Source organism: Juglans microcarpa x Juglans regia, chromosome 2D (genome assembly GCF_004785595.1).
Source record: "Juglans microcarpa x Juglans regia isolate MS1-56 chromosome 2D, Jm3101_v1.0, whole genome shotgun sequence".
Classification (NCBI taxonomy): domain Eukaryota; kingdom Viridiplantae; phylum Streptophyta; class Magnoliopsida; order Fagales; family Juglandaceae; genus Juglans; species Juglans microcarpa x Juglans regia.
In genome coordinates this window covers 33,830,310-33,855,594 of record NC_054596.1, presented here as the reverse complement: position 1 = coordinate 33,855,594, position 25,285 = coordinate 33,830,310, and the positions used below count along the sequence as shown (strand labels likewise).

At 36.6% G+C, this 25,285-nt stretch overlaps 3 protein-coding genes across 9 annotated transcripts; 1 reads left to right on the top strand and 2 right to left on the bottom strand.

Moving 5' to 3' along the window:
* Positions 1-801: 801 nt before the first annotated feature.
* On the bottom strand, positions 802-4,296 carry LOC121250958 (pre-mRNA cleavage factor Im 25 kDa subunit 1). 2 transcript variants are annotated; one of them, XM_041150227.1, is made up of 8 exons: positions 4,155-4,296; positions 3,895-4,075; positions 3,707-3,752; positions 1,926-2,019; positions 1,742-1,815; positions 1,569-1,655; positions 1,384-1,494; positions 802-1,080 (listed from the first exon to the last, which is right to left on the bottom strand). In XM_041150227.1, exons 1-8 carry the CDS (start codon positions 4,183-4,185, stop codon positions 1,009-1,011), a joined length of 696 nt encoding a protein of 231 aa, XP_041006161.1. In that variant the 5' UTR covers positions 4,186-4,296; the 3' UTR covers positions 802-1,008. The 2 variants fall into 2 exon arrangements, with proteins under 2 accessions (XP_041006161.1, XP_041006162.1); XM_041150228.1 differs by having other exon boundaries at positions 4,165-4,287.
* A 7,957-nt stretch (positions 4,297-12,253) lies between these two features.
* Positions 12,254-16,606, top strand: LOC121251127. Of its 6 annotated transcripts, none has more exons than XM_041150452.1 (6): positions 12,254-12,386; positions 14,592-14,663; positions 15,015-15,125; positions 15,570-15,696; positions 15,775-15,892; positions 16,094-16,557. In XM_041150452.1, the coding sequence occupies exons 2-6, from the start codon at positions 14,654-14,656 to the stop codon at positions 16,145-16,147; spliced, it is 420 nt and encodes a 139-aa protein (XP_041006386.1). In that variant the 5' UTR covers positions 12,254-12,386; positions 14,592-14,653; the 3' UTR covers positions 16,148-16,557. The 6 variants fall into 6 exon arrangements, with proteins under 6 accessions (XP_041006386.1, XP_041006388.1, XP_041006390.1 ...); XM_041150454.1 differs by having other exon boundaries at positions 12,259-12,386; positions 15,030-15,125; XM_041150456.1 differs by lacking the exon at positions 12,254-12,386 and adding an exon at positions 12,634-12,657 and having other exon boundaries at positions 15,030-15,125.
* A 360-nt stretch (positions 16,607-16,966) lies between these two features.
* Positions 16,967-22,963, bottom strand: LOC121250424 (UBP1-associated proteins 1C). Its single transcript, XM_041149559.1, has 6 exons — positions 22,745-22,963; positions 22,537-22,611; positions 18,732-18,862; positions 17,901-18,402; positions 17,482-17,595; positions 16,967-17,364 (listed from the first exon to the last, which is right to left on the bottom strand). The coding sequence occupies exons 1-6, from the start codon at positions 22,829-22,831 to the stop codon at positions 17,302-17,304; spliced, it is 972 nt and encodes a 323-aa protein (XP_041005493.1). The 5' UTR covers positions 22,832-22,963; the 3' UTR covers positions 16,967-17,301.
* Between the last annotated feature and the right edge of the window lie 2,322 nt (positions 22,964-25,285).

Here is a 25,285-nt window from a genome sequence, read left to right as displayed (position 1 = left end):
CATGTTTGGTAGCTGGCGGGGATATTTGGGTCCTCTTGCTACTAGGTCTATGGTCGATAAGCAAGCCCAGCTTACCATTTTGACCTCCAAGGCCCACAGCCCAAGGACCCATGGGAGCAAGATATCAACAAGGGGGCAACATTATTCGCAAAGAGATAACGCCCCAAGATGAAGGCAGTTATCCTGAGATGGCTAACCTCTATAAATCAGAGCAGTTATTCCCTCCTCATTTTGTTAAAGGATAATTAAAGATAAATCCAGAGGACGGATGGTTATCGACTCCCTGGACATGTCCCTACATCTCTATAAATGGTGGTACATGAAGGTAACAAACGTTCTCCTGAAGATTATTGAGATATTATATATTGAGATTACTTCTCTAACTTAAGCATCGGAGTTTATCCTGGGCACCCAATGTCGTTAGGTTATTCATTGCCGGTCGTTCGAGTGGCTGGCGGGGTGAAACACGTCCTTTATAGTAGCGATGGACATATCAACATCAGGAAACAATTCTCCTCATCCTTTTCCTAAATAAAGTCAGAAAACCAGTTATTAAAAAAAAAATGCAGTCAGGGAACCAAAAATGCACATGCAACAAGAACTAAAAGGGAAAAAAGGTTTCAGAATTATTTGAGTGCCTAACACTCCTGCAGCCATGAACATGCAGCCTTTCGGCTTCTGAGAGCCTTACAGACGCCGTAGATGCATCTGCCGCTATGGTCCAATCATCAATAACGTACAAGCCATACTAGAAAACGCAAGAGCATCACTCGTGGTAGTAAATTCAGATAACTAAATGTGTGATCCAAATATAAAGAATAACATTTGTATTGCAGTGCTCAACATTACTAATTCATCACCTTTTGATAGCCTATAGAAAACTATATAATATATACAAGTATCTGTCCAGATTCCAGAAAATTACTTCCTCAGATTAAAAAGCTTTCTGAGACATCCCTCTTCCTTGTCCTGTATACTTGTAAAATAGACTACTCTATAACGTGGATTTTAAGATTCAATGATGTTGAATGAAAATTTCGATAACAGCTGTGGCACGCCTGATATAATAGGTCCATATGTCTGCAATGCAACAATGAAGTCAATCAAAGAAGATTTATAACAATTCATCACATTTTTCTACAAGTAATTTTCAATTCATCGCATTTAAGAGGGTATTAAAGCATACAGGGTCTTCATGCTAGTTGGAGCAATGGCCAAGGTCATCAAAATATAGCGGAAAGAAGGTCAATCGTTGAAATTTGAAAGTATTCTTCTTTCAAACAGGTACTAAGACATACAGGAGGAGTTGAACGGAGTCACAATGGATTGATTCCATCTATATAGGACATCATTGATGTTAATCAAGAATATGAAGTTCATTACCTTGTGATTTTCATGAATCTGGCACAACGGAACTGCAAGCAGTTTTAGGGTTTTTGGTACTATGAACTTTCGACTAACTGGTAGCCTCACAAGAAAGAGTTTGGTGCACTCCTACAGAAGAGGATAAGGGATAAATTTTCCATGACATCAAAACTCGAAAGAAGAGATTTACGCAGACCAATTACCTTAGGCCTTTTTACATTAGGTGGCAGGTATGGATATAGTAATGTTTCAAAATCAGGCCTCCACCACATCCCAAGGCATTCTCCCACCTAAGATTGATGCATTATTTATATCAAATGTTGGTAATGAGAATATTGCAACATAAATGAGATCAACTTGAAGACCTTTTTTATACCTGCCATGCAGTCTCATCACCACTTCCATTGGCAGAAAGTTTTTTTGACAGCTTACGCCTCAATCCATCAATATCTGGATATTCAATTCAAAAGATCCTAGCTCACTAAATCCTAAGAATACTATTCCACAATTGAACAACCATTTACCATCTCAATATTAAGTTGAATGAACGGTCAATTTACCTGATTCACCTGGTCTTAAGCGGCCACCAGGAAGCTTAAAGATGGAATTTCTTACTTGCAACAGCAACAAATGCGGATGTTTGAACAACTCAACCTGATGTAACAAAAGTCGCAAGTGTTTAACACAATATCATATGCCACGATACTTTCCTTATTCAATGGAAAACAAATTGTCAAGTCTATGGTATATGAAGGGAAACCTCAGAGATAATAATGATTATTAACCAAGAAAAGAGGATCCACCAAAAATTGTTTATATCCCACCCCCTTCCGAAGAGAATAAGTTGAATAAAAGGATTAAAAATCCTTAAAAATTATATTAATAATGTGACCTGTCTAATTGAGAGCTCTATCATATGTACCATAAGATCTTACAGGAAAAACAATCGATTTTGTAGTCTTACTGAGACCTCTAATGTTGGCCTAAAGGGCACAATGATGTTTCTATTACAATCTCGATCTCCATGTGTGTATGAGAGAGATTTTATACGCAAGAAACAAAGATAAACTGGAGCTAGGTCATCAGCCCCCCCCCCCCCCCCCCCCCCCCCCCCCCCCCCCCCCCCCCAAAAAAAAAAAAGAAATGAACCCCCAAACCCGAAAAGTCTAATGAAAACCAAAACATCTCATTGCTTCCTAAAAAGTACTGAAAAAAAAAAATTCTTTGGCCGTAAAAGATTTCAAATGATCCCCCCAGCCCTAAAATTATGAAAAAAAAGGTCCACAATTACTCTCAATAAACCTCAAAAATATATTTATGTGGATCTTTGTTAATACTCGAAAAATTAGTCCTAAATTTTTAACTTTGAAGTTTGGCCTCAAAAGGTTGTAAACGTCAAAAGACATCTTTTTTTTTTTTCTTTTGTTTATAAACGAATAGCCCATGAACCACCCTATTCCTCAACTTTGCTTTCTCTATTCCTCTATGTCCACGACTTCAAAAGGAAATGCCAAATTTTCAGTTAAAGAGAGGAACCCATTATTGATAATTCACGATCAACTTCAAACATTCCTAAGTTGATGAACAAGTTATTTATATCTTTGTGTGTGTGTGTGTGTATTGCTATGCAGGTCAATATATAAGTCGCACACAAAGAATATCAAAGATATTTGATTATCATAATATTAGGTCCCCAACCCCAAGATAAATTCTTGGCTTTGACCACTGGCTGTCCCAACCGAAAAATGAAATCTCTGCTGTCTCGGCCTCTCTTATAGTTAATAAGCAGCTTACTCAGTGCCTTGGATCCGTATTTGCTTTATTGCTTACTTGTACATTGAAATGAAACAGAAAATAACATAACTCATCGCATTATTTCTCCAATTTCTTTCTAACTAATAAAAACAAGTACATTTCTTTTATCCTCGACCAGATGGCAGGACCTTTAAAAGCAATTCTGATCTCAAAGTGGCGTTTCTTGTATTCAACGAAATCCAGGTTTTACTCTATTAATAAACACTTCCAAGAATATTTACATATTTATTTAAAGCAATTTTTAGCTTTTTTCAAGCAGATTTAGTAATATCAATCTGATCAACCTAACCAGTTGCTTGTTATTACACTTCTAGAATACAAAATCAGTAGATGAAGTTGAGATTAATAAGCAAATACTATGTAAGTAACCTGGCTAGTCATCAAGCCCCATAAAACTCAACATGGTTGTTTCATAAAACGATAATTTAAATCCATTTACAGAACTAAAATGAAAAGAAAGAGAAATTAGTAGAAATTTCACAATACAGAAAAATAATAATAATCGTGATATAGCTAGGTTACTAACCAGGATAACAGCTTCCACAGAAGTCCTTAGCCCATGAGCAGCGTAGCTGAACAACAACAACAACAACAACAACAAGAAGTTCCAGAAAAGCAATAAACAAATGAAAACAAAACAAACCCAGTTGAGCAAACACAGTGAGTGAGTGAGTGAGTGAGTGAGTGAGTGAGGGAGGGAGTATGTGGGTGTACTTGGACTTCATCCTCTGAACACGATCGGCCAAGGTCTCGTCCTTGAAGGGAGCGGCTTCTTTAGATCCAAAGTAGTAGCAACTCAGAGGGAATATGTCTATTACACGATGACTCTGATCATTGCTGCTACTTTCACTGACATTTCCATTCGAACGGAGTCCATCTTCCATTTTCGATTGCCCTGAAATTCAGCACAAAAGAACTTACTTGGAAGAAGGAGACGATGACGATGATGGAAGATTTTTATGCCTGCGCTATACAGGGTTGTACGTTGGCTATGAAACGTGGCATTCCAGAGACACCTGGTCGTCTGTCGATCTATCTAATAGCATTTCGGGCTTGTAGACTGCTACATTTTGGGCTCTCAACAAGGTTCTGTACATATTCAGCTCTGAAAATGATACAATAACAACTATATCACAATTCATCTACAATTAAGCATTAAAAATTAATTTATTTTCACCTACTTTGAACTGTTGCTAGGATAATATTTTCTGAAATAAAGTTAAAAAAATATTCTTTTAATATAAAATTATAGATAAGTTGTAGAGTAATTGGTGTTGTATTATTATCCATCTAGAAAAAAAATGAGTAATTTTATTATGTTATTGATTTATAGCACTCACTTTATTCAAATGATGGCAAAGACTGAGTATGTTGAGTTGAGCCGAACTTAATTAGGTAAAGCCCGGTTCAGTTTGGCTCGATTACAGCCCTACTCTGGTGCTTAGGTTGCTCGAATCTTGCAACCCAATACTAAATCGAGTTATTCTAAAGCCGAACGTTGTGAAATTTTTTCCAATGAGCTTCAGCCACCAATGGCAGCAGCCTCCCCAAGCAATGGTTGGATTAATTTCTTTTGTGATTAACCCAATTGTTTCTCGCAGTGGCAGAACGACGGCTAAAATGGTATTTAATGACTGCCTTAAAAATAATTAGCATTATGTCAAGAGTCTGATGGTCTGATGGAATATGGTCTGGTTCTCCAAATAAAAAATTTGGGTTCAAAACCCCCCACTCCCTTTGTATAAAATAATAATAATAATAATAATAATAATTAGCATTATGGTAATTAAAAGTTTAGGGTTTATGTTTTAGAGTTTTAGATTTTTCTAAAATTAATCTGGTTTTGACCTATGTTTGAATTTATTGTAAATTTTTAGATATTGAGGTAGGGCTCGTCTTAAGTGTTTGGATAATTTTATATATTAATTCCTTAAAATTGAATATTATAAATATGATTAGAAATAACAAAATATAGGATGAAGAATCACTTCAAAAAATCTCATTTTCTTCCATTTCAAATAAGAAAAATGTTGTTTTTCATCTTGTAATCCTTAGCCACACTTGCTATATGATACATTTTAAATGACTTTTATTTAAGGAATTAACATATTAAATCACATAAAATATATCACAAGTTTAGATGGAATGACAAGATTCGGAATGAAGAGCAGCACTGTTCTTCGAAATGATACATATACACTTCTTTTAACAAGTCTTTCTTATGAGTGTAAAATGGAATGTTGTAATGCAAAACCCGAAATTCAAACTAGATGAGCAATTTTTACTATATATATATATATATATATATATATATATATACGTAGTTAGATTGCAAATAAAAGAAACGACATAAACCAAATAGATGAATTTTTAGAAATGTTTGATCTATAAATAGATTACGAAAAAATTATTTTTATAAATTGACGTATATTGAAAATTATAATTATTTATATGTTCTTCCAAACTAAGCGACAGTGATCTTTGCTTTGCTTCAAGATGACGAAAGTTGAGGAATGTTGAAGGGGTTTGATTGATTAGAAAAAAACAAATAAAGTAGGTGTAAGGGACAAAATATCTAGGTCCAAGACCATGCCAACACTAGGAGATAAGAGGAAAAGTAGGAAGATAAGGGGGGAGTGTGTCAGAAGGCAAGGGGAACAGTGTCAGGAGGCAAGGGGCAACGTCAGGAGAAAGGAGAGGTGGTTAGACACTCAAAGCGGACATCCCTCACCACTATCTAAGTGCACGCAAGAAGAGTGTCAGATAAAAAGCAAGCAGCAAGACCACTGTCTTCTTCAGCTTCTTCAACCTCCTGAAGGGGAGCTCTAGCGAGAGATCTTCTCTAGCAAATATATTCAACATCTCCATTGTACAGTGAGAAATGAGAGACTATAAGAGACTGTAAACAAACATATTATAGTAAGTTTTTCCTCTCCAATACTGATCAAGTCCAGAATCGTCATATCGGGTCAAGAATGACTATTTCTTCCCTTCCGACTTGTTGTGTATTTTTAACACATCAATAGTTGGCACCGTCTATGGGATCTGATTTACTTTCTACACCGAAGGCTAAACATCCTCCCAAATAAGTGTTCTTAATTTTTCAACTTTTATGTTTATGAAAAATACTTCGGCAAAAAATGGACGAGTGAACATTTTCTTGCCTAGGTGAGAACCCAAGCACTTCGCCACTACACTCACTATGCAAAAAGGGGAGTACATGGTGAGTACTATTCACGTCAAAGACACTCTGCCCACGCACATATACTTCTCGAGTCGCTAGCATCATGCACTACACACGGCAAGGGTACTGTGCACTTAAGTGCATAGTATAGTGCACATGGGGAGTGCACAGTACCATGCATGTCCCCACCACTGTACATAAAGAGAGATGGGAACATGAGCGAATGCGCATTAAGACGCGCTTAGGCGCATTGTACACATGCACTACACATGGCACAGTGTTGTGCACATATAGGCCATACATGGCAACACAACGAGTGCACGTCCTCTGCACCCGAGATCCACCTCGGGCTCACGCCATTCCCGTCTACCAGGAAGGCCACCGGCATTCTCTATCATGGCCGTGGTGGTTACCGGCAATGAAGGCCGTGCACGGCAGGCAACGGTTGTACTTTGCCCCACTTGACCGAAAGGCTCACGACGGCCAGACATGAGCCTGCCTGACCCTCCGGTGGCCACCACTTTGGCTGCCAAAAGTTTCTGTCTTTGACCGGCTCGCCCCCGATGCCAGGGGCTGAGCACAGAGCACCTAACGGGTGCAAGACCACGTGCATCCGAGAGGCTCACGACAGCCAGGCTCACGACAGTCGTGAGCCTGCCGCACCTGTTGGCAGCCAATAAGTAACACACCGGCAATTTCTATTCTCGTCAGGCCGTCTCCCATTGGCAGGGGACGTGCATGCCATGCACATCGAGGCAGCATGCCCACAGTTAAGAGCTCGTTCGACATGCTCCTAGCCTAGTGGCGACACTACCGACAACTGTCTGGACCACCGGCATGTTATGTCGCTAGAAGGTGGTCCTGACCTCGAAACTCGTGTGCCGTGGGCAGTGACTTCCATCCATGAAGGAAGTGCGCATGGTGCCATCGGCTGCCTACAGACTCCAAAACCCCCTAGTGGCTACCACCACGCCAACGTCTTTTGTAAGTGGCGTAGTGGTTCTCGGCCCCAAAAAACGCAAGTGGATCCCCTTCCCATCACTCACTCCTCCTCACCCACGAGGTGAGTGACACGGCCTCACCTCTTCAATCACACAACAGGCACGCCCTCCTCAGCCAGGCACCTTGCTCGATCACCTAGTGTTTAACACTCCTCCTCAGTCAGGGACCAAATGTCTCACCGAACACCTCTCTTCCATGTGAGGTGCACCTCGGTCACACAGTGGCGAGCACCTCTCATCTAGCCACCCATGGCGAGCAACCACTTTCCTCAACTCGAGACCTTCCTTGACCACGAACTGGCAGGCAACCACTTCCTCGCCCACTGAGTGGTAGGCACAAGAGGTCGGTTAGGACAGGATCCTCAGCCATATACATCACGACCATTCACTCGGCCTAAGGTTGAAAGTTGGTCAATCCGGACAGGAGAAACCGATCGGACCAATTGATTCGATCCGGACCAAGATTGAGATCGGTTGGTCTCGATCCATGAAATAAAAAACTGAAAGTTTTCGGTTCCGGTCCCGGGGTGGGGTTTTTCCACCCCGAACCGAATCAGACCAACCAAATAGTAAAAAAAATATTATATATATTATTTATATAATAATTGTATAATTAATTATGTAATTTTTATCTAACTTAACACTATTTACAATATAAAACTTTAAATATGTAAATTGTAATTACAAATTAATATTAATGTAATTAACTAATGTATAATATGAATATCAATTAACTAACCTATCAACAATTCACCATTAACTAATTAATAACATTTACATCTAGGATTTAATTAAAGTTCTAATTTATTAGATAAGTTTTTGTAAAATACCTAAGTTACAACTTGCAAGTGAGTATAAAGCAATTACAAATATTAATGTAATTAAAAAATGTATGATATGAATATCAATTAACTAACATATCACCAATTCACCATTAACTAATTACTAGCATCTACATTTATGATGTAATTAAACTTATTAGATAATTTGTTTGTAAAATACCTAAGTTACAAGTAAACATAAAGCATGAATGGACAGGGGCCGATGGATAATTCAATTATTTATGTTTCATTAAAAAGTTTAATATAGCTCATTATGTAGTAACTATCATGAATTCAGTGTTTTGGATTTCATACCGGTCGGTACCGGCTGTACCGGCCTTAATTTCGGCCTGTACTTGCCTATATTTCGGCCTGTGTTTTTTTTTTTTCGTTTTTTCAAACTACAAGCTTACTTTTTAACCCCTAATTCGAACTAGACTATTTATAATTTATATATATATTTATATATAATTTATTTATATATAGACTATTATTTTGGAATATAATTTTTATATATATTTATATATATAATTTATTTATATATCGACTATCCCGAAACGCTATATCGAAACGGTACCAGTATCAAAATATTTCGTTCCAGTGCCTTAACCGATACGGCGTCCGGTACGGTATTCAAAACATTGATCATAATACATTGACATATTCTAAGTAAGTAACAACTTAGCAATTAACATCATCAATATAATTATAATTAATTATTTTTTTAATAAGTTAGTTACATAATCCACATTAATAATTTATTTAATTTTAATTAATAATTTAAATAATTTTTTTAATTTATTTGAAGAAAAAGAAAAAAATAAAAGATAATTAGGCTAGCCCGAACAGATTGACAAGTCCCTATGGATGTTCGGTTTGGTCCAGTTCGGAAAAAATGATGTCGGTCCATCACCCCCAGAACAAACCAACCGATTTACACCCATAACTCAGCCAATTCCTTCTCGGCCACGTGAAGTGTTGCCCGGTCACCAAGCACGCAGGTACCTCTCCCTTGACTAGTCACATATGCATCTCGGTCAAGCAGCTCAATCACCGCTGGTGGGCAACGCCCAGTTCAATTAGAAGATGACCAGCCCTTGAGCCACTCGGTCACCATGGCAAGCAATACATTGCCCGGCCAAGTCCCCTCGATCACAACACTTGCCTAACCACACGACTGTATACGCTCCAAGACGATGCTTAGTACCCCAGGAGAAGTTGCTCACGTTGCATGGGCCATGCGACGTGCTCCACCTACTTGCTCGCCCATTATGCTCCACCAATTTGCTCACCAAAGTTTGCTCGAGCATGAAGCCCCTAGCCCCAACTGCTCTAGCAACAGACCACAAACTACCAAGCCCTCACCCAAAAAATGAAGCTAGTACGTCGTGTTCAACATTGCGAAATTCACTCGACAATAATTAAAAAAAAAAAAGAAAAAAGGAAGAAGGGCAAGGAGAAAAGAAAACGGCAACCAGTGTCGCACAATTTCAGTCAAACAAAAATAAACTACAGCGATTAAAACTCCCCGGTTTGTCTCTCTTAAAATTTGTGTGAATTTATTTATATTGACAAAACTGCTTCCTGTGGTGTGGAACACCAGCCACGTAGTCCCGCTCGGGCATTGCCCAGATGTCCCAATATAACTCCTGGGGACAAATTGTTTGGCACTAATGCGAATGTGGGCACATCGAACCTTCGTCATCGCCGAAACATGACAAGCCACAGGCTTCACCGGCACATCTCCGACCTTTGTCGCGCCCCAAATCGACCTTAACAATTGCGGGCAACTGTAAGGGACAAGATATCTAGGCCAAAGACCAGACCCAGCTCACCAGGCCACCACTAGGAGATAAGAGGAAAGGCAGGAAGGTAAGGGAAAAGAGTGTGTCAGGAGACAAGGGGGCAATGTCAGGAGAAAGTGGAAAAGTGAGAAGTGGCCAGACATGCAAAGCGGACGTCCCTCACCATTATAAAGGCGCATGCGAAAAGAAGATCAAATAAAAAGCAAGCAGCTAGACGACTTCATCTTCTTCAACTTCTTCAACCTCCCGAATGGGTCTTCTCCAGTAAATATATTCAAGATCTCCATTATATATTGATCAATGAAAGGCTATGAGAGACTGCAAAAAAGTATATTATAGTGAATTTTTTCTCCCCAAATACCCCATGGACGTAGCTAATATGCCGAACCACGTAAATTTATATGTCCTTTTCTTTTATTTTCTCTGCATTTGTTTTCTATTCACCGCTATAGATGTACGTACTGATATTGTATAGCAGTACCAGACCACTGCCAGGGGCTCCAAATAATACTAACCAAGGTCCGAGTTGTTATAGTAGACCAAAAATGATGCTTTCTCCCCTTTCGACATGTTGTGCGATTTTTTACGCATAAAATAACAATTCACCATATTTTATTATAGTGACAATTTGATAATCATCCCAACTGCCAACAAAGAATGGGAAAAAATAATCATTCCAACCACCAATTTAATTTTTTTTTTTTTTTAAGTTATTATATCAGCAGTAGGTACGAGACTAAGGACGCGTTTGGCAATAAAATTCTGTTATGACAATCAAGATATTTTCGCTCCTAAAAATATTACATTTACCAAGTAAAAACTCTTCAAGATTTTTGAAATCATACAGCAAAGATTGGGCCGTCCGTGGTGGCTCTCCTCTAACCATCAAGAGTGGCTCGGTCCAGCATTCGTAGTGTAAAAAGTTTTTTAACCAACACAAGTGATCAATTTGAAGCATCCCTTGATGGCCCAAATCTAATTGTCGTGGCTGATCGATTCACCTCGTGGTGCAACCACCCACGCTCCAAAGGCCCACGAACCAAGGACCAAAAGCCGCTTAGCCTGTATAAATAGAGGTCAAAGTACACGCCAGTGGGTAACTTCAGAATAATCTGAGAATTGAAACACTTCACCATACCGAACCCCCCGTTTCATCTTGGGGCAAGCTGTTGTAAGTCATTAGCAAGAGTAGGAAACACGTCCACAAGAAAAGTATTTATCACATTTCCTTGGAAACTCGTCTAAAAAACTCTACATTAAAACATATTCTCAATGAATCTCCCCCCTCTTATAAAACTTATTAAAATCTCCTCCAAAAAATGTTTACGAAACTATTTGAAAACATTTTTACATTATTCATGTAAATTCCTAAGTTGCAAATATCATAACTCATTTATTATTAATTATGAGTATCCAGCTTATATAGATAATATCAGATTTTTTTTTTTTTTTTTTGAAATATACCTCCTTGTATTCATTAATCACTTGTATCATAATCCATATACAATTTATCTATGAGATAATATCAAATTAAGATAACATTTGATTTGATTATCATTCTTATCTTATTTAAGAGATTTGGTTTAATTTATAATTATCATGAGATTTATTTTTATCTATTTACAATGCAATTTCTTATTTCTCTACAAATATATACATATACTTTCTATTCATTTTCTTAAAGAATAATAACGATGTTGTGCTCAAAGTTTCTCTCTCCTTCTCATTCTTCACTTTTCCATTTCCACTTCTAATCAATTTTAAAGAAAAATCATAGCTTCGATTTGACTGATTCCTTTTTATTTAATTGTTTTTACCAATAAAGAAAATATTTTATAAACATCATAAACTTCATTTCATATAACTTTTTTTTTTTTTTATAACAATCATTTCATATCAAGTTGAAGACATGTTTTAAAATAAAAAATGATAAACATACCCGACTTTTCACAACATATTTCACAACACATATTATAAAATAATAATATTTTTGTAAACTAGCTTGTAAAAATAATATTATTTTACCAAAATATTCTTATTTTACAACATGTATTATGAAATATGTTGTGTGGTTATCATTACTCTTCTAAAATTTATATAAAAAAAAATCATATTTATTTTTATATGCATTATTTATATACTCTATTTTGTCAAAACATCTTTTGGAATTTCTCGAAATACTATTGAATATGGAATAATTGTCTAAAGTATCATCCGATTCATCCCCGCAATAAGCGGGCAAATATAAAAACAAGAAATTGGAGAATACGGAAATTCTCCGTCACCCATTGAGCATCAACCAATCAAGATCTAGAATTTCGGAGAAAAATGAGAAGTCAAATTGAGGGCATGGTTGTCTTTGGTGGCTTTTATCCAATCAAGCTCCATGATTCAGGTATCTTACCTCAACAACGACGGATGTTCAACAACTCCTCGAAATGTTTGTTTTTTTTTTTTTTTTGGTAATTTTCTAGAGAATTAATAAGTTGAGTAAACTTGATAACTATGAACACCTTCTTTCGTGTTAAAGACAAGGAAATACATATCAGCCGCAGCACATCTCATGCGTTGCAGTAAAAATAAATAAATAAATAATATGAGGTGTGCTGCGGGCTGTAGGCCGATGAATAGCAAGCCTCGACAAGACAAAGAGGGAGTCAATTTTGGTAAGCTTTCCACTCTTAAATGCTCAAGGGGATACCTTTGTTTGTCATGTCAAAACTGGGTGAAGACTCCATCTTTTTGTCACCTCTTTCTATATATCTGATCTGAAGGAAGAAGAGGGAACGAGAGAGAGAGAGAGAGAGAGCTTCCGTTAATCAGTTGTTTTTCGTAGGCAAGTATTGAGCTGTTATTCCACTTCTCATCTGTCGATTGTTTTGATGGAATAACTGTTATAATTTCTGGGTATTTTTGGTACTGCAAATTAAGTTTGGATATATTGTTGATTTTATGTGGTTTAGAGAACTTATTGCTCAATGGGTAATGGCAATTTATGTAACTTTGGTTGGATTATGTTATCTTTGAATGATATTGGGTGGTTTATGATCTGATATTGGATTTGTTGTGATTGTATGTGGTATTTATAGCCACCATATTAAGGGAAGAATTACATGGTTTTAGATGGTTTTGGGATAGGAAGATTATTATAAAACATGAATTAAGAGCCTGAGGACCGATTCCTCGAGCTAGTTTTTTGCTTCATTTTTTTTTTATAGCATCTATAACTGCTTCTGGTTTAGGTGGATAGTCTTCAAGAGAAATTAGCTTATCAACTTCCTGAACAGAACTGTAAGAATCAGCACTGATCATCCCCTGTTATTGTACATGCTCCCATAGAAATAACATATTTTGGTTTAAGCATTTATTCATTTCATCCCACAAAATGGAGCCATTTCTTTTCACTGTTACTGTACCTGCGGTTAAACTTAGATAGGACTAGATCTTGTTGCCAGTATCTAATGATCAAAGTTGACTCATGGTCGTATTAATGAAGCAAAACTAGTATCACATAGAAGCCTTACTACTTATGTATCCAGTGTTCATTTTCATCCATTGCTACTATAGTCAGCAATGTAGGATCTGAAGGTACAAAGAAGAACTGCTAAACGAAGTAATTGAAGAAAACATCATATGCTTTTATTGTTAATTATACACTAGATAGTAATAAGATAGGGGTCGCCATACAGTTTTGTTCAAGCACCTTAGTGCATGAGACTTATAACTTAATAGCAGTTTGAAAGCACTATCCCACTCTCACTTGCAAATTGGGTAGTTATTCTGAATATTTTTCCTACTTTTTACCTGTTGATTGGAGCATGGTGATGTTTTTGCTGTGCCTTTATAAGATACAATCCTAAGAAGCTGTAAATAAATAAACAACTGTACTTCTCTAATGTATTCACAGAAAATGAAAAAAAAAAAAAAAGTCACACCTCATTGTTAGGTATTCCCTCTTTAAATGCGAATGGCACACATCGCGTACGAATGGTTCACTTTTTATTGATGGAAGAGTTCATGCCATCAAGACACACTTTACTTGTGCTTTATTATAAAAAATTTAGCATGTTTTCTGCTCTAGTCACATACTTTGTTATGCGAATATGGGGAAAACTTCCAGGTTGGAATTCATGTACCCTTTGTTAATTTTAGCATGTTTTCTGTTATGTACACGGAATATGGAAGTGGCTCACTAGTTTACATTTAACAACTAAGAAAAAACAAATGAAGCTTTTCGTTATGATATTGTTGAATTTTATACTACTAAATAAAAATTCTGTATGCTATACTATACCTTCATCCCACTCTTATCCTACTTTGTTAATGTGACATTATCCATCATTTCTTGACTTGTTTTTTTAAAAAATAAGAGCTAGTCTAATGGTTGATGCCATCAACATAGTATGATGGGAGTGGGGATGTGTAGCATATAGCATAACTCACTACTAAATATACTAGAGATTTGGTGAAGCGTTTGATAATTTCAACCCATCTACTTACAAGATTTCATCTTTTCAGTTATGTCTCTCTGCATCATGGTGGAGTATTTGCATAATAACAGGTGTGTAATCTGAAATGCTCTTTCATACTTGCAAAACAGGTTCTTGTTAAGAGTTGCAACAGAACAGAGGACTTCAACCTGCGGAATAAATCTCTCACACAATGGATCAAAGTACTCAACCTCTTGATCATCAGTATTTTCTTATTGTTGCACTCATTCTCAAATGTCATCAGGCAGATTAATACTTGTTGCCTTGGAAAGAGATTAGTGGTGATATATGGTCCCTTCTTGTTTCTTGTTCTTCTTCATGTTTTTACCCATGGTTATACTCATATACACCAGCATGTCTCAATATACAACATGTTTGAAGGCCAGCACTTCGTACTTGAAACGCTACCTTGTCCATATCGTGGACTTTCTACACGAATCTTCTGCCACCTTTAATATCCCAAGTCGTTCAGGCACAAGGTTAATTAAAAATTAAGTAAATATAACAGTTAATACTTACTAACTATAAATCGGCACCACTTCTTGCAGAGGCTACTAGAAATGGCCTTGAGTTGGTGAGATCATTCTCTGATAAGCATCTTGATCTTTTGAGGTCATCCACTCGATACATTTCAGTATTGAAAGGTATGCATCCAACTTGGACTAAATATGTTCTCGATGAGGAAATTTGAGAAATGTTGCGGTTATATTCAATTTTCCTCTGTATAAAAGAATATTACCTATGCCATTGTGCCCCTTCTTTTGGCTAATTTGTTCACGTTCCATTGTTCATTTTTCCTGTTTAGTTCTGGCAGCACTGTCGGATTGATATTATTTAATCAGCTGATACCATTATGAGCTATGAATCAAGGACATTGATTTTTTCTGGATCCACTTCTAATTGTTTATCAGGACATGCGTACCTTTACTCGTGTTCATTCTGTCAGATCTGGTTGCTCGTGTGATTTGTATTTAAAATTTTAGCTATCTAATAGATATGGGATCTCTTAAATTTTGAATGTTCATAGCAAGTTAGTCTCTCTACGAAATGTTTGTCCAGACGAGTGATAGGTTTCGTGATTATGGTAGGGCAAGTATCCAATGCTGTGGGGCGTGAAAAGGGCAAGTATACCCTCATTCGAGATCTGGAAGAATCCCAATTGGGGATTTATGACAAGCCCCTTCCATGCTTTGGCTGTGGGATAGGATGGTTTTCGTAAGTATATATTGTTCCTTGTTCCTCCTCCAACAGTACTATTATTCATCATCTAATGGCTTGATGTTTTTGTTAAAGATTTCTTTTAGGTTTTGTGTTTCCACTTCTTTGGTACTATGGGACGATTCTCTATTTTGGAAATTACTACAGGAGGGATCCTAGGGAGCGAGCAGGACTAGCAGCCTCCGCAATTGCTGTAATCTCTCTCTCTCTCTCTCTCTCTCTCATAAAGTCTGAGCAATAATTTTTTTTTATAAAATTGCTCTCCTCTCATTTAAAGAAATAACCATCCAATCTGCTGATAGATTGAGTTGTTTTTCTTTTTGTTTTATGCAGTGCAAATTGCAAAGGTTCTCCTGTGTCTTAAAAGTAGCATAATTTATTATTGTCATTGCAGGCACTGGCTTGTACTGTAGTGTTGCTGGTCATAGCAGCTATTCTTTTCTTTTAGCCACTGCGACTCTGTTCCTGGGATGCTCCTAACACATTGTGAGCATCACAAAATTGAACTAGAATCATGTAGATAACACGGCTCAAGAGACGGGGAAAAGCATATAATTCAAAGAGCACTCCCCAAAAATTTGAGACTAGATGAGATGATAAAAATCCAAATGCCCTTTTTGTCCAGTTATTCTAAAGCCAGACGTTGCGAAATTTTTCCAACAAGCTTCAGCCACCAATGGCAGCAGCCGCCCCAAGCAATGGCTGGATTAATTTCTTTTGTGATTAACCCGACTGTTTCTCGGGGTGGCAGACCGACGGCCAAAATGGTGTCTAATGATTCTGCATTTGTATGTAATAGATGCCAAGAGAATTTGTTTACATTTCAAACTGATAAATGTCTATGACACTTTATTTGAAGCTCTTGTCCATGGTCCAAATACATACATACATACATATATCCACTTCATCACTGTCTTCATGTATAAGAAAGCCAATGGGTCTGATTCGTCTACTAACTTGATGGTGACGATTAAGAAAGAAAGGCTCTCTCTAATGTAAATGCCATTAAGATCAGGACGCAGCCAAGTAGGATACGTATTTGCTTTAGTAGGGTTTAAAAACTGAAAATCTTCTGTTTGACTGGTTGTGATGGCCATCTAACAAATTTCATCTACAGTTTTTTTAATGGTTTTGATGCTTAAATCAAAATTGCCAGAGTTTTCCTTCTGTGGTTGTGGTCAAAATGCTTCCTAAAAGACTGAAACATGGTGAGTAGATCACAAATCCAGAGAAATATGAATAGAGGTAGGTTACACCCAAGAACTTGAGTTGGAAAACTATTGAGTATGCCCAAAGTGGTCGGGTGTCTGAATTTATCAAACTGAAGTACATAAAGAGAGAGAACGATCACTACCAACGGGAATTCGAAAATGCAAAGTCAAAAATTTACTAGAAATCCGAAACAAAAGCACAACTCTTCTCTTGTGAAGGCAGTACAAAAAATGGATTGTTTTCTATCGAATAATATAACATGGCAGTTTGTTTTCTTGACAAAAATGGAAGCCACGTACAAAAGGAGGACTGGCTCAGCTTCATTCTTCATTAAATGAGAGAAAATGCCTGCAACAGCTGGATTGGGGAAATTACAACTAAAAATGTGTTTCAATCTCTGGCCATCAGATGGACATACTTCTTCTCCATGGTGAATCTGGAGCTTGAATTGATCTGGCATCAAGAGAGAAAATTGTGAAATCATTGCGGCCTGGTGAAGGTTCAACCGATATACCACATACCATAAAAAAAAATTTTTGACAGAAAGCACAGTCCATTAGATGGGCTGACCTTGTGCTCAAGCATATCAATGAGTTTGGATTCATCTTCTGTTATGCCAGATTCCCGTAGAGCCTTGAGAACAAGTTTCCTTAGTTTCCTCATCTTCAGAAATCCATCAGGATTCTACCTCCAAGCGAAAGATAATCAGTAAACCTAAGAGTGTACTTTACAGAGAACACAAATGTAATCCCATAATTCATTGCTCTAGAAACTACTCTGCATTATGCCTTTATATTGGTCACCATACTGGAGAAGAGGAACTGGTTCTCTTCTATGCATCAATTTTATCGCATATGCAAGCTAAAAATGTTTAGCTAAGGAGATAAATGATACACATGCAAAAGAAAAGTGTACAAATATGTAAATGATCATAATGGACTGAAATTAAATGAAAATGATATTAGAGTTATATTTTTCAAGATACATACAGATTTCAAGGCCGATGTGATCAACTTCCTCCACTTTATTTTCTCTTTGGTATCTTCTTTGGCTGAGCTATATTCTGCCAACTTATCATCCTTCAATGGACTCTTTGTTTCCGCTGCTTCTTCTTTTTCACCATGAATCACTTCCCCATTACCTAAGTCACTTGAAGTATCACCCTTAGCCTTTTTCCTTGAACCATCCTTCGCAGATCCCTCAAGTTCTCTCTTTTTCTTTGATGGGGCAGCTCCTTTATCTGATTCTAAGTTGTTATGCACAATGTCAGCCTTGGGTGGATCTGGCAGTTTTGGTTCCTTCACATGTCCATTGGCAACCAATTCATCCTTTTGAGTGTCTCCAGTCTGAAGTTTTGCATCTGGAGTGGATTCTTCTGTCTGCTTAGGTGGGTCTTTTGCAGCATGGAAAGCTCGGGCTTTTGCCCTGTGCTTCTTTCCTTCAGCATGGAGAAGCAGGGCTTGCTTACTTGTAGCACTGGTATTACAGAGACTGAAAATACAGAAATGCATCCAACGAACATTAACTCAGATCCAATCATAAGAAGTAACCATGAGTCATCTGTTGGGTTCTGCAAACTAAACTCCCTATTCTTCCAATACTCTCTAAATGTATTTATTAGAAAGAGAATTTTGCATGATATTTTGTGCACAAATAAATGAGAATTTAGTCTAAAGTTAACATTGCGATATGGCAAATTTTTAATTTTTGGGAGGGGCGACTCAGATCAGGATAAGAAGGTCATGCATAGAAATCAGTTTGATGGCTAAAAAGTCATGCTTACAAATCAGCACAAGAAGGTCATAAAGATATAAACAAACCTACAAAACCAAGGTGGGCGCTCTGACAACCCAACATTTATATCAATATCAGGTTGTTGCTTTGAATTCTTGTTGGGCTTGGCAGTCAAAGCATTCGAAGCGTTCCCTTGGCCCTTTGGACCATATTTTTCCTGAAAACAAAGGCAAACAGGTGATATTCACAAGCCAGATAGAAGTATGCATAAAGTTTATAACCAAGTAATATTATAACAATAGCTAGCAAATGTGGCTGATTAATTTTGATAGATCATAAGAGAATTTATTCCAAGTAAATAAGCATAGCCCAAGTACACAGGAAGTATACAAGTGAGTACACCTAAATACAAGCTAAAGCAAAACAGTACTAAGGCAAAACATTACAAATATTCCCATCCCTTACAAGGTTCTTCACCCAAAAACTTATAGTGCTAAAGAAAAAATCCCTGAATTCCCCCATAGAACGTTTGCAATCTTCGAAACATCTCCCATTTCTCTCTAACCATAAGCACCAAAACAAACACAAGGGGATCATCCTCCACACTGTTGCACAGCGTCCAAATCCCACTGAACCTTGCCAGCTAGCCAAAAAGTCCACCACATGCAAAGGCATCACCCAAGCAATGCCTACCCTTGCAAAAATCTCATTCCACAGCTCTGTCACCACCTCACAGTGAAGGAAAAGATGGTTAACAGATTCGTCATTTTTTTACACATAAAACACCAATCAATCACAAATAACCTCTTTTCCTCAAATTATCCATGGTTAATATTTTCTCAAGAGACACCAGCCAACAAAAAAATGCAACTTTACTAGGTACCCTTGCTCCCAGATACATTTACCAGGGTATACTTTATCACCATGACTATTTAACACCTTTTAGAAACATGCTATCCCTGAAGGGAGGAATGGAAATGGATGGAAAAATTTCGTTAGGAAAACGAAGGATATTATCAGTTCAAATTCCTCTATTTTTGCTCCTGGAAACATAGTTATTCTTAACAAGGGTGCTGCTAAGAGGCACTAAAGGAAAAGAGGTGAGTATGGTTAATCCTCAAAGAGGAGCTTCTTCCTCGCAAACAGCTCCTTATTTGTCTGCATTGATGGAAGCTGTTAATGATAATCCTAGCCCCAGTAACAAACATGGAAAGGGAAATAGCAAGAAAGATGTGGTAGTGTCGAGGGCGAGGAATAAGAATGTTGGACCGAAGGAAGGGAATTTGAGACATCTTTCCAGCAATGAAGGTGACGGTTGGCATCCCGCGATGTTGCAGAAATTTGGTGAAGTCAAAGGGTCATTTTGGCATGTGAGGGCAGAACTTCTTGGTTGGAAGGACAGGCTGGATTCGATGTTGAAGATGATTGATGAGGGACTAGGCTTAATTGCCTGGTTTTAACTAGAAAACCAGATGGGTTAGTAGAGGAAAAGGGGAGTTGTATGGACCCAACGCTTCTAATGTCTACGTAGGAACTAGGCCTGTGAAAGGCCCATTCAAGAAACCTGTTACATGAAAGAAGCAGTCTGGCATTGGGTTTCATCGATCTACCAACCCGAGAAGAGAGTTGCGCCAGCTCATGCCCGTGGTGGCTCTGCGACCTGGTCTGTCTTCACAGAGTGGGTTGTCGGCAGCGGGCATATCTCCTGGAGGTTTCCCGGTAACAAGTTCTGCTACAGTACACACAGCGAAAGAGAACCTGAACAAGGTGAAAATTTTTAGAGATCAGCCCAAGGAGAGGAATGCTTTGCATTGTCTTCCTTCACTTTTTCAGCTTGCAAAGCATAAAGATGCAGCTGTGGCTGATTCTCTCTCTTTTTTGAATAATGGTATTCAATGGAAGGTTGATTTTGTGAGAAATGTGAATGACTGGGAAGTTAATGTTAAATCTGATTTTTTTAGTAGATTATATGAGTTGAAGATTGTTCAAGGAAGGCTTCTTGTGTACCTGGGCTTTGCCTATTTCTATGAATATAACATCTTTGATTACCTATCAAAAAAAAAAAAAGATTGTTCAAGGAAGGGAGGATAGATTGATCTAGATTCAGGAAGGAAATTCCAAATTTTCTGTTCATTCCTATTAAAATGCATTAATCTATCAAGGTGTATGCGACTTCCCCTGGAAAAGCATTTGGAAAGCTAAGGTGCCAAGTTAGGTGGCATTTTTATTTTGGCTGGTGTCTCGTGATAAAATTCTGACTACGGAAATCTATGGAAGCGTGGACTGTGTCATAGATAGGTGTTCCATGTGCAAGAAAGATGGTGAATCGGTAAATCACTTGTTATTCCATTGTGAGATGGCTAAAAGTTTGTGGCACGAGATTTTTGGATGGGTATTGCTTGGATGATGCCTAAGCAAGTGGTGGATTTACTAGCTTGTTGGAGAGGTATAGAGAGGAGTCAACGTATTGCTGCCATATGGATAACGATTCCTTTGTGCTTGATGTGGTGTTTCTAGCTAGAGAGGAATGGGAGATGTTTTGAAGATAAAGAATGGTTGCTGGAAGAAATTAGGGAATTTTTTTTCAAAACTTTATGTTTTTGGGCTAAGGCTATTGTAATGAATGGTGAAGATATTTTGGATTTATTTTAGTCTGTTCTGTCTTTTTAGCTACTCTATGTAGGTATTTCCTCTTGTATACCTCCTGTGTACTTGGGCTATGCTTATTCTTGGTAATAAAACTCTTATTAATTATAAAAAATAAAAAAAATAAAAAAAAACAATAGCTAGCAAAACATAAATTCCTATGTTCCTATACTTATTAACATAATCTGTTACTTATCAAAATAGTTTTTTTATAAGTAATAAGATATTTTATTGATATAGAATAGGCATAGCCCAAGAACACAGGAAGTATACATGTGATTACACCTAGTTAGGAACTAGCAATGGTTACAAGGAAATCATGAAAGTTGAGACCATTAAAATCTATAGCAATTGCCCATATAAATAGAGTCTTCCAGAAGAAACACTGAAACTCTTCCAGAGAGCGCTCTCGATCCTCAAGATTTCGGTCATTCCTTTCACTCCAAATACACCAAAGTAGGAAAATAGGTGCCATCTTCCACACAGATGCAATCTAGGGTATCCCCCTAATCCCTCTCCAACTAGCTAATAGATCGCCCACCCCTCCTTGGCATAACCCATGCTAAACCCATTTTGCTGAAAAAATAATTCCATATGGCCCTTACAAACTCACAATGTAGAAGTAAATGATCAAAATAGTGGTAAGGGCAAACTGGTGTGCATGAGCCCCATGTCACAAGTTTGATTCCTCCAGGGATCAAACTACGATTTAAGTGGGAGGCCATGGCGGTGGGTTGCTGTGCTAGTCTCTTCAGGGGTTTAGGTTCCATAGGTGAGTACTAAGGACTCTGCCGTGGGGTGGTACCCCCATCATAAAAAATAAATAAATAATAATAACAATAATAGAAAATGCCCCAATATACGTGGGATTTCAGATATATTCAATTCAAAGATAGCATAAGAGACTCAAGTACTTAACTTTGCATGATAATTACACAAAGTTTTTAACGCAGGGAATGTCATTGCAAACCCAAAATCATAACACCTAAAAACTACCGTCAAGACTTTCTCTGGACGCATTGAGAAACGAAATGCTCACACATCTCCAAAGTAATTCTGAGCTATCCATTTACAAACTTTTCATCATTTGATTCGGACCAAAACCATGTTTGGTATTGACTAAATCCACTACCTCACTCCCAACCAAGGCAATCAACGCTTTGATTTTTCTCTGAAGGAAAAGAAAGCATCGATCTCAAGTTTGTTGACAATTAAAAAAGAAAAAATAAGAAATGAGACACGCACCGCCTCAGTGATACACTGCGTGTGCCCCTGAACGCTCTGCTGCCCGAAAGTTTGTCCGCAATCAATGCAGGAAAGCTGCACGATTAACCAAAGTTAAAAAAAAAATTATGATTGACGTTCAATTCAAACAAGAATAATATATATAAAAAAAAAAAAAAAAAAAAAAAAAAAAAAAAAAAAACAGAAGACGAAGGAACTAAAAGAAGACCTTGCTAGCGGAGCAGATCCTGAAGTGATTTGGGAGCTTCGGCTTCTTCAGGTTCTCTCCGCAATCTTCGCATTGAAACCACACCATTTCTCTCTGTTCACGTGATTAACTAGGAGAAAGAGAGAAATGTACGCGGAGCTCTGCAATAGAAGGAAGTGCTTTGGGGTTTAAGGCGAGGTTAGGGTTTTCGTCACCTTCAGGCTTCGAAGTTCAGAGTACTTTCTATACTATGCCTACACAAAAACAAACGACGTCGTGTACCTTAAAAAAAATACCACGTATGCCACGTAATCAGTTAAACACAATATGCCACGTAACAAATATTATACGGGGCAATAAATAACAACGCCTGATAGTTTAATTTTTTATATTTACAAGATTATCTACACTAAATAATAAAAATTATTTGCAAAATAATATTTTAGAATAAAAATAAAACAAAAAAAGAATTTTTTTTTTTTTTAAGATTTGCATACTCGCCATTATACTATGCTTTTGGATTTCTAAGGAATATGTTAAATGTATTTTAAAAAAATTACAAAAAACTTACTTATTCATATGTCAATTATTGATATGTAAAAAATTATAAATTATAAATATTTAAATTTTAAATTTTAAATTTTAAAAAATAATAATAAAATGAATCTTATATGTAAATATATAAATAAGATTATAAGTAAAATTGTAAGAGCATTCTCATTGACTTAGTCAAATGAAAATGATAGCTAAAATTTAGATAATATGTGCCAAAAAGACCCTACATTGGGTTGGGCATATAAAAAATAATTTGAATTTCCGTTACAATATTTGGCGAAAGATAGAAGATTATTGTTAGTTCATCAAACATTAAAATATTAGTTTCTCACTCCAAGCAAAAATATTATTTGGTTTATAATTAAGAAATTTAGATAGAAATTTAGATTAGTTTATTCAAATCTTTTTGTTATTAGCATTAAATGACTTTTGAAAATATGATTTTTTTAATATTAATTTAATTAGAATATAATTATTATTAACATTTAATTGGTAGAACTACAAGATGTGATAAAAATAAATTAAATAAAAAATTATTAAACTAATAATATTTTTTTATTATATAGAGAGTGAATGGATAATCCAAAACTGGATTTTTGACAAAAAATGTATGTAAAATAAAAAATAATAATTAAGTGAATGCAGTAATATAAGTTGTCTAACTAAGTATATACTTAATTAATTAAATGTTTTTCTTAACTAAAATAAATTAATAATATTAATAGTATGTGTATTATCAATATTTAATACCCCAATTTAAAATTCTTAACCTTTAATATTTTATATAATCTAAATATAAATAATTAGGTCAAAAGAAAATTACATAACTACTTATAATTAGTTAGAAGGAATTTAAATAATTAAATAATTACTTTAAAAAATTATAAAATATCATATACAAAAACTATTTTAAATTTTATATAATAAATTCAGTCGTCCAATCCGGCCAGAATGAAAAACCCCACCTTGAGATTGTACCGAAAACCAAATTTCTCTATTTTCTTGAATCATGACTCACTAATTTCTTAATCGATCCAATCTGAACAAACCGAAACCCGATTGGTTCTTTTAGTCTAGACCAAAATTCTTACACCTTTAATCATGCATAAACACTACCAAACAATATGGTAGCCCAAACTTTTGTTGTTTATCCAGTAAGCGATCTTATGACTGCTTTGGCGATTACGAAACTCTTTTAATAATTGTTTTGTTGGTTTTTTAGCTTCTCTTAGTAGGTGATCATAGTTTTGATTTCAATACTTGAGAGTTTGATTCTTGTGTCTTTACAAGTTGCTTGCTTCTTTACATGGGTTCGATTTCGTTTATCTTATTTACCTGAGATTATTGATGCTTTTATCATGGAAGATTTTCTATCACAATGCGTGGGAAATTTCCGTTTGTCTAATTTGAAAACTCAGAAGTTGTGATGCAGGATCCAATTTGGATGTTTACGGTGGAGCAATGCAATTGTTGCATCTTCTCCACTATATTTGTTAATAAGGAAGTCTTTAAAGCTATGATCAAATCAGTATGAAGTCATGTGAAGGGTGAAGTTTTATGATCTAAGTAATGGAATATTCATAGCCCAATTTGCAAAACATGGGGATAAAGCTCGTGTCCTCATAAATGGTCGCTGATTTTTTTTTTATTGAAGTCTTGTACTAATGCAAGACTATGATGGGAATTGTCAAAGTTCAAAAATATGTATGAATTATGCTTCCTTCTGGATTAGGCTCTACAATCTTCCTCTAAAATGTTGTGGTTGTACGTATGATTGGTAGTTCTCTTGGAGAGGTAGAAGATATCGCTTTGCTAGAAAGTTTGAGAATGAGGGGCTCTCATATGGTGCTTGGTTACGTGTGGATGGTGGTTTTTGTGCGAAATAGGAGTTGGATGATATTCTGAAAGGAGGCTAAGATTAGTTATTTTTCTGATTTGAAAGGTGATAAATCTCAGGCATTTGGTCAATTTCATTCAGGTGGTCATTGGTGGTAAACCGATCAATTC